Below are 9,355 nucleotides of genomic sequence, written 5' to 3'. Positions count from 1 at the left end.
TTTGACTTGGATAAAATTTCATACACCAGAAATAAACAGTAAGACAGGGTCACGTATGGTGTCATGGGAGGGCTGTTCCAAATAATACAAAATACTATGGATGCAGAAATAAGGACCCAAAAAAGCATTTGCTAGCCTTCAGCTGCCAGTCTCTACAAACCCCGTGTGGCATTATAATTTATGCAGAAGGAAATCTTCAGTTTATCAGGAAATGTTGTACAGTTCACACGAGAAAACAGAAAATAATAGGATCTGATGTCCAGCTCCATATCCACTGGTGCCACGTTAGAGAGGCAGCATTTGAGAAAAGTTTGGCACTTCAAGATAAACCAGGAGGGAATTCAATAGCAGATAAAATGAAGGAAATCCATTTTTTCGGCTAAAATTAGCTCCACTTGAAAGAATTTTTTTTGGGCTGGGAACAGTATACAACTATTTAAGGACAGCGAAGGCATCAACCAAGCGGTGAAGAACTCCAATGTTTGCTTAAAACACACCATTGCACTAGCAAAAACAATTTTATGTGGCTTTATTTCTGGCCTTGCTCTCGCCTTTCTCTTTCTCGCGCTTATTGTACAGCCTTTCCAAAACCCGTTTTGCCTCGCAGGAAGGAAAATTGCTGAGGTCATAATAGTGGGGAGAAATGTCGATTAACCTGCATATAGAACAGTTAGTGAATTCCAATTTACTCAATGCACAGAAACTTAGATCAGAAAGAATACATCAAAGAATAGTGCACATTTTCCTAAATATCACATGACAATATCTCATTTTGACACCACTACCCAGAACATAGTACAAGGAATTACCAAAATTACACTGCCAAATTTATTTTTTTTTTAAAAAAGCAAAAAGTAACCCAAACAAAACATCATAGAGACGTACACCATCTACCAGTGAAATTTAGGAGGTTTAATGGTGATCCTTACTAAATAATTCACATGTTCTAGGCTGATTAAGAAAGCACTCATTAAATAAATCGGCATTTTCCCCAGCCACTTTTTAAAAAAAAACATGGCCATGACGAAAAACCAGATGGACTCAGAGCAAGGGAGGCAGCAACCAGAAAACTTTATTAACCGTGATGCAAGTTGAAAGCTAGTATGTTGTGCCGGCTCGAAGCAATGATTTACTATGGTTTTTGTCTCTACAAACTAGAGAAATACCACATGGAGATTGATGTTGAGGTTAGCTCTGCACAAAACTTCAGTTATTCTGTCAGCTCGAAGCAATGATTTACTATTGTTTTTGTCTCTACAAACTAGAGAAATACCACACGGAGATTGATGTTGAGGTTAGCTCTGCACAAAACTTCAGTTATTCTCCTTGCTTTCTGAAAGGAAAAAAATGCTATCAAAAGCTCTAAGGACTCATTTTGTTCGTGGGAAGAGGAAGGGGGATGGTCAATGGGAAAATAGAGAAATAATTCATGTTTGGTTGCAAGTTTCAAAGAAAGGAGATGGAAAGGTAACTTTCCCATGGGAATAAGATTTCCATATTTATAAGAAAGAAAAAATCATGTGGGACATGGAAAAATCACTTTCCCACGGGCTTGGAAATAAGGTAACTTTTTTTGGAAAAAAAGTACACTTAAATTTTTAGATAAAATGGGGTAAGATATTTCTCTTTATTAAAGGTATAACATGTATTTATACAACTTTTCCAGAAAGGCAGATGCTCAATCAAACATAAGACACTCTAGAATGTGCCACCTTCCTATGGTCAACCTAACATGCAGAAGCCATTTTCTTAGGCATCATATACCTAGGCATCAATTTCTTAAGAAAAACATTACAATGAAGAAAAATTTTTTTCCACAGACCAAACGAGTCCTAAAGATTTTACAAGTATTTTAAAAACAAAAGGTTTTCATCATACATGTTGTTCAGTCAGTTAATTTTTCTTCTTGGATTTCTCATAACAAAAACAAAAACCCTTGCATTTTTAGCTATTCTAAATCTCATGAAAACATGGCATATGTCATCCAAATTTTATTAAATTTATTATCAGCACTATCAAACAAATAAGGCCCTTTCTGCATGTGTGTGTGAGAGAGAGAGAGATGCCAACACCACTAATGGAAGTCCATATAAGGTTGAGTATACAATCAAGTGAAAATTTTGCATGATAAACATGCATAGTTATAACACTAGCAATGGATATGTATTAGCTCACCATTCTCCACGAATATCTGTAACTGTGCGGATGAAGTTCCTGCTAGTCAATACATACTCATTGTAGATGACCCACTCCGGTTTATGATCCAAGCAGGTTGAAGGGTGGAGATGAACAACCTAAACAGATAGGAGAAGACAAAACCATTAAGTGAACCAACAGGATAAAATATCCATTAAGGGAACTCACAGGATAGCACCAAGAGACCACAGAGCAGTATCTACCTGATTGTCCTTCACAGTCAAGTAGTGTCCAGTACGCTCAAGATGAGCTACCTGCATGAAGTACCCCGAGAGCAGAGACTTTCTAATGTTGACATAATAATCACGGCTGTTGAAATCTGTGCTGCATAGCTTGAGGTTGAATCTGGCCATAATGCGTGCAAGCTGTTGTCTCACATTGTCAGCAGCCTTCAACGTCCTTTGGTTAATAAAATTCTCATAACACCATGAAGGGTCTTCATCTGCATACCAAAAATTAAAGCAAATCACACACACAGAAACAAGGAATTATAACTGAACTAAGGGGGTTTGCGCCGTATACTTACTGTTTTGCTTGTAAGCATGATAAACATTCAGAAGCGTTAGGTGGTCCCCATCAATGTGCCCAAACCGAGCTTTTGCTTCGTCTGCAGCTTTCTGAGCCTCCCTAGGCCGGAGAAAGCAATTGGGTACTAAAGACAGAAATTTGTTATCACAGATGAAGCCCACGGTAGGTCAGCAGATGCATAGAGGCGATACGACACTGCTTCATAAGAGAATTACTGAGAAACTTAAACTACATGCATCAGCCCTAAACTGGAAGAGAGTTATACTTGCCACGCGGAACACTGGCTCATCAACCATGGACAAGATAGTTGAAGATGATATCCATCATCAGGCAATATATGATACTAAACCACCCTTATATGTGTATTTTTTTGTACATCTTGAAATATGGGAAAGCAAGCACAAATACAAATTTGACAATACTGATGAACTGTTTAGCATATCGAGGATCATTTATGCTTGCAACCCACAGATGAATAGTACATAATCAGCAAGCATCAACATATATTGACTATACATCTAAAATGCTGAAAATGAGCAATAAATATTAATGCCTCAACAGCTTAATGTGTTGTCTTAAATGACCAGCATATTTTGCAAAAGCTTAAGCAACCAAATAATCAGAGGATAGATGCCTAAACATAACTGAAAAAAAAAATTCTTCATACCTGAGAGCATTGCAGATATAGAGAGGATCTCATTGGAACAATTGAACTCGGGGCTGACAATAAGCATCTTTGCCATTTGAGGGTCCAAGGGGAACTCACTCATGATTTCACCTAATTTGGTCAAGTTCCCTTCATCATCCAAGGCACCCAGATAGTTCAGAACCTCTAATGCCCGCATCAAGGTTTCAGGAGCAGGAGGATCCATAAAGTCAAAATGTACCAAATCATCAATTCCAAGTTTTTTCAAGGTAAGAACTGTATTTGCCAAATTAGAACGGAGAATTTCTGGATATGTCTGTGGTTGTAAATCATTGCTGAAGCTTCTCTCAGTATAAAGTCTAAAACATTTTCCAGGCTGTGTTCTACCAGCACGTCCTGACCTCTGATGAGCACTTGCCTTTGATATTGGAGAGACCAGCAAGGACTCCACACGTATCCTTGGGTTATACACTTTTTGCTTGGAGAAGCCGGGATCAATCACATAAACTATACCGTCTATGGTCAGAGATGTTTCTGCAATGTTGGTTGACACCAAAATCTTCCTTCCAGGAGGCCCACCTTCCATTAACGGGGCTGGAGCAGGTTCAAAAATCTTCTGCTGCAATGCTGGAGGCAATGTAGAATACAATGGTACTACTTTCACAGGGCCAACCTGGTCACCCAGGTTATTAACTTCCTTTGTAATTTTCCTACATGCATCTTCTATTTCCTCCTCTCCAGTAAGAAAAACAAGTATGTCTCCTGGAGGTTCACACATGTGAATCTGCACCACTGTTCGAATGGCAGCTTCCAGATAATCCCTCTCTGGTTCCTGTGTATAGAAAATTTCCACTGGATGCAGTCTTCCAGGTACCTTCATTAAAGGTGCCCCACTGAAATACCCCTGAAACTTCTCAGCCTCAAGTGTTGCACTCATTACAACTAATTTCAGCTCAGGCCTATTTCTCAAAACCTCTTTCAGAAGCCCAAATAGAACATCTGTTGCTAAAGTTCGCTCATGAGCCTCATCAAGAATTATCACCTTATATCTCTCTAGAAGTGGATCAGCCATTGCCTCTCTTAGAAGCATACCATCAGTTAAGTACCTGACATTGAGAAAACATAAGATTGAGCATACACGTTTGATACTAAATTGAAGGTGAAAAACAACAAACAAGTTATGGATGGATGTGAGCAAAAACCATAGAATAATTGATAACAATAGCACGTGAAGGCAATAACAAAATAAATAAAGAGACCTTAAAGTTCTTAAAACCATCTAGATTAAATAATATCAGTGATGTTGGAAAGGCATCAAAAGCTTACTTCAGTATAGTTTTTTGACTACTACAATCTTCAAACCGAATGCTGTAACCAACTTCCTCTCCTATTGCCACATCCATCTCCTCAGCAACTCGACGAGAAACAGACATTGCAGCAACCCTGCGAGGTTGCGTGCAAGCAACCATGGGGCGTTTGCCCAAGTCCTCAGCTTCCAAAACAAATTGAGGAATCTGTACAATAGCATCATTCCTTTGATCAATAAGTTAAAAGAAATTATACCATTTACAATATTTTATATGAAAAAATCACACTGTGGCTACCATCCAAAAATATCTAAAAGTTGGCATGATTAGAAGCGGCACAAACATAAATAAATAAATAAGGACCTAACAAAATTAATGACTTGAATGCATAAAAAAATGAAGACAGCAAGAGCATCTGACTGATGATTTTTAAGCTCAACAAAGTTGACAAACATTCAAATGGTTTGATTTTTTTTTAAAAAAAAAATCTTCAAACTAGAGCAGCACAGATGGCGAAAAGACTACATAATAGGTCATAGAACAAGCAATACTTCTAAGGAACAAGAAAAACTCTTAACATGTTATGTTTGCAAACATATTTTTAATGCTCAGCGGCAAAACACTATATCATCAAATAAAGTAAAGCATCTCATATGCATGACCCATTAATCTTAAGAGTTGGTTATGTAGGTAACAAAATTCTAAGAATTTCTCTCAAGCATGACCAAACATAGAACTGAAGCTATGATATATACATACATTATACGTATATATATGAATAAGAAGTTGATTGGTACGTGACTAAACTAGCATACAAACCAATGCCTGCAATCTCACTACCAAGTACTATATCGGTACATTGTTGGTTCGGTATGATGTAGTTCATATGGAACAATACGCACCCCATTACCAAGACAACTCCCGACCCCTTTTCTCACTTTTTATTATGGTACCGTCTGAAACTAGTTGGTACAATTGGTATGGTACACACCCTAATTTTGGGTGATACCAAGCAAAATAGTACAATTTAGCTCAGTACAGGTTGGTACATGCCAATTTGAGATCTATACCAACCTGTATGCCGTTTTTGTGCTAGTTCCAACTCGATACGGATCATTATGCATCAAACCATACGATTTGGATGACACAACAAACATTGATATATACAATAATAAACTCTCAATTTGAACCTAGTAAAATATGCAATATATGTAATAAGAAGATATGTATTAATCAAATTTCTATATCCTTAGTTCCATGTTGGTTGTTTAGAAAACAACAAAATAGTGTCTCAACAAAAAAAAGGTTTAGATTGCAAGATATTGTGGCATAATCAGACAACTAGATGGGAGGAGCATAGATCAATATTCCAAGCCACCAACAATCATTTTTTACTCTCTGCGCACTGCAGTTTCCGACCCTTGGAATTAGGCAGAGTGTGTCTTTATTAAACAACTGATTTTTTTTGTATCCCCATGTAGGAACTCAACTTGGGTTAGACCAATCCAAACTTCTCGTTATGCTAGGCTAGACCGAAGTTTTCTAATCTTTTGTTGGGTTTATGCTAAAAATCCCAACCCAAGTTGAGATGGGATACAATAGAGCTTAAACTTCAACATGACTAAACCCAACCAAACATAACCTAACAAAATAAATAAATAAATATATTGATATTTCTTTTTCACATAAAGTACTTTGTGTTTAATTTAAATATTTCTTCAGTTCTACTAAGTTATGCAATTGTGTAATTGAACCTAAATAAGATCCCAATTGATGCAATACTAACCTTTGAGAAAAGCCAAAACCTTTCCTCAATCTTAAATCAGTCATACAACCCAACAAAACCAATTAATCTAATCGAGTCTAGCCTAACTTAACACTAGATCCAGCCTGGATTTGTTTAAGATGGGGTTGGGGTTTAGGTTGGATGGGAGAATCCCAACTTTAGTAGCAAGAATCTTCTACTTAAGGCACCAAACCCGCTTGTAATTTCTTTAGAAACTTGGCCATGCACATCTTTTTTAAAAATTTCCAACACACCCACTTTTCTTTACCCAATCGTTGCACCAACCATAACAACCTAGGACCTCACCTAAAAAGACTAGCTGAAAGGTGTTACTGGAACTTATTTGGTTCTAATAGCTATGTAAATACCCAAGATTTTTCCAGCATACAACTGATGTGAGACTAAACACATGCCCATGTGAATCCTCATATACTTCTCCTATTTAAAGCCTAGCATGATCAAACCATGATAGGTCCCAAGTGGATCTCTGTTACATGTCCTCTAGTCTATATGGGTCATGAATCGGGTCTATTTTGATACCATTTGTAACAACCTAGAATTTCACCTAGAAAAGTTAGTCAAAACACATTATTTAGGTTCTTGGCCCTATATAAGTATCTAAGATCTTCCTAGCATGCAACAGATGTTGGACTATACACACACCAGCTCTCATATACACCATTTAAGCCAAAATCTCACCAGTGCCCAATTCACGTGGGAGCAAATACACACTTGCATGGGTCCTCACACCAGCACTTGTTTCTAGTAACCGAGATCCCTAGAAATCAGCTTAGTTTGCATAAGGATTGGATTTGAATTAACCCTCTACAGCACCAACCTACCTATATTGCAGCCCTACCCACATGGCATTAATCAGTAAGGTTTGTGGTTTCAATACCTTGCGTCCTAAACTGGTTCCTCAACAAAACTACATATGTCAACAACTAATCATCAAAAAAATCAATGACCACATTAAAACCCTATTTGCATGTCGAAAGCCAGGAGAGATCAAGTAAGACCAGGTAGCTAGAGAAGAGAAGGAAATAAAAACAAGATTTGGCAACAGCTCGCTCATTCCCCTTCAAGGTCATTCCCATGGAACTTCTAGCCAGGAGTATCTTACACCACAGATAAGGTCTTCAGGCATCCAATTAGGCAATAAGTTCCCCAGATACATAGACTACAAAAGATAGATCAATAGACTAATAGCTTGTTCTAGAATGAACAATTTCGGACTTTAAACTACGAGTTAACTACTATCATGCAATAAAAATATAGACAGCTATTTAAATCAGTGTTCTGCCCAGGAATAACGAATCGCATAATCCCTAAACCACTCCAGCTACTGGTAAGTCAAACAATGGTTAAGAAATTTCAAGCAAGTTCAGAACTTTCATGAAATAACATTTTTTGTTACGATTCCAAACACCAGCGCCTACTCATAAACTTCATTCATAAAGCCGCAACTTTTATTAGAACAACCTGCAATATTGCAAGTAAAAGAAAGAGAGAAAAAAAGATCTTTGAAATCTAACTAAACCAAGGACTGGTACAAGATTCGAAAAACCCTAATTTCTTCCTTTGTTTCTCAAAGAACGAACCTGGGTGGTTTTGCCACTGCCGGTCTCTCCTACGAGGATCAGGCTCTGGTTGGCCTTGAGTACCTGCAAGAACTCGTCTTTCTGCTGCCAGACCGGGAGGGTCCTCCTCTTCTCCAAGATCTCGTAGTACCTAGCCGAGTAGGGCCGACCGCTCCACCGGTTGATCCCAGGCGGCACTGCGGGGGCCGCGGCCGCCACCCTCCCGGGGGCAGAACCGTTTGCCCTGGCCAGCTTCGCCGATACGGAGGTCTCGTCCACCACGTCGAAAAGGCTCACCTTCCGCTTCCTCTCCGTCGACATGCCCGACCTCTTCACGGCGAGAGGAACTCCGTCCAAGAGACCGAAGAGCGGGCCCTGAGGAGGGCTAGGAGATAGGGGTGAAACCCTGGAACGTGAGCAGGGAATTGGGGGCTCGCGCGCAGAGAGCGCGAGTTAGGGTTTTGAGGTCGAGAGGGAGAAGTCGACACGGGATCGGTTGCTTATATAGGGAGGCAAGAAAGCTCACCTTATTATTGATTATATATTAATCATAGGGACCAAATTGACATGCGGCGTTTGTAGTCCAACGGTTAGGATAATTGCCTTCCAAGCAATAGACCCGGGTTCGACTCCCGGCAGACGCATTTTTGTGATTTTGCTTCAATTAAAACACGGAAACGTTTTCTTTTTCGTTTTAGAATCTTACCTGCTTAGATATTATTTTCGTTAATTTATATTTTTTTTCCGTTTTACAAATGCATTGACGTTTAATCCATTTGAAATTTGGCATGAACAAAATGTCCATGACAATAGTAATTGTTAGTAGTCAAATAATTTTATTTTGAAGATATATTTGTCTACTATATGATGATTTATATTTTTTTTCGTTTTACAAATGTATTGATGTTTAATACATTTGAAATTTGGCAAGAACAAAATATCCATGACAATAGTAATTGTTACTAGTCAAATAATTTTATTTTAAAGAAATAATTTTAGACACCTAAAAACTTTTGATAATATAAGTTTCTTTTTTGGTAAATTGCAAAAATTGCATCATTCTAGTACGAATACATACATGGAAATCCGAAAACAAAATATTCAAAAATTGAGATAGTAGACTAGCTGTGAAATCCCATAATATAGTCCCAATGTGGTTTGCCATATAAGACGTATCCAATCAACTGCACTTTTAACTTTCGTATAGATATAAAAACATCAAAGAGATCAATGTGCGTATAATACGCCAACTATCATATAGAAAAAGATGAGTTCAAGACTCGGTAGATGATGAATCTGGAAGTCATCTAAT

At 38.1% G+C, this 9,355-nt stretch overlaps 1 protein-coding gene and 1 non-coding gene across 2 annotated transcripts; one reads left to right on the top strand and one right to left on the bottom strand.

Moving 5' to 3' along the window:
- LOC103715761 (putative pre-mRNA-splicing factor ATP-dependent RNA helicase DEAH3) lies at positions 1-8,531 on the bottom strand. Its single transcript, XM_008803502.6, has 7 exons — positions 8,065-8,531; positions 4,697-4,884; positions 3,392-4,476; positions 2,723-2,848; positions 2,400-2,638; positions 2,176-2,294; positions 1-655 (listed from the first exon to the last, which is right to left on the bottom strand). The coding sequence occupies exons 1-7, from the start codon at positions 8,362-8,364 to the stop codon at positions 520-522; spliced, it is 2,193 nt and encodes a 730-aa protein (XP_008801724.1). The 5' UTR covers positions 8,365-8,531; the 3' UTR covers positions 1-519.
- Positions 8,532-8,615: 84 nt separating this feature from the next.
- On the top strand, positions 8,616-8,687 carry TRNAG-UCC (transfer RNA glycine (anticodon UCC)). Its single transcript has one exon. It is a non-coding gene; the product is annotated as a tRNA-Gly (tRNA).
- The last annotated feature ends 668 nt before the right edge of the window (positions 8,688-9,355 follow it).

Source organism: Phoenix dactylifera, chromosome 2, assembly GCF_051530095.1.
Source record: "Phoenix dactylifera cultivar Ajwa chromosome 2, Ajwa_hap1_PhDact_Kaust_v1.1, whole genome shotgun sequence".
Lineage (NCBI taxonomy): Eukaryota > Viridiplantae > Streptophyta > Magnoliopsida > Arecales > Arecaceae > Phoenix > Phoenix dactylifera.
Note: the sequence above shows the minus strand (reverse complement) of the source record. Positions and strands in the feature narration are given on the sequence as shown.

Coding starts and splice junctions, on each gene's coding strand:
- LOC103715761 (XM_008803502.6), bottom strand. CDS start 8,364: ATGTCGACGGAGAGGAAGCGGAAGGTGAGCCTTTTCGACGTGGTGGAC. Junction 2,639..2,722: donor TCATGCTTACAAGCAAAACA/GTAAGTATACGG, acceptor TTTGGTATGCAG/ATGAAGACCCTTCATGGTGT. Junction 656..2,175: donor ACAGATATTCGTGGAGAATG/GTGAGCTAATAC, acceptor TTCTATATGCAG/GTTAATCGACATTTCTCCCC.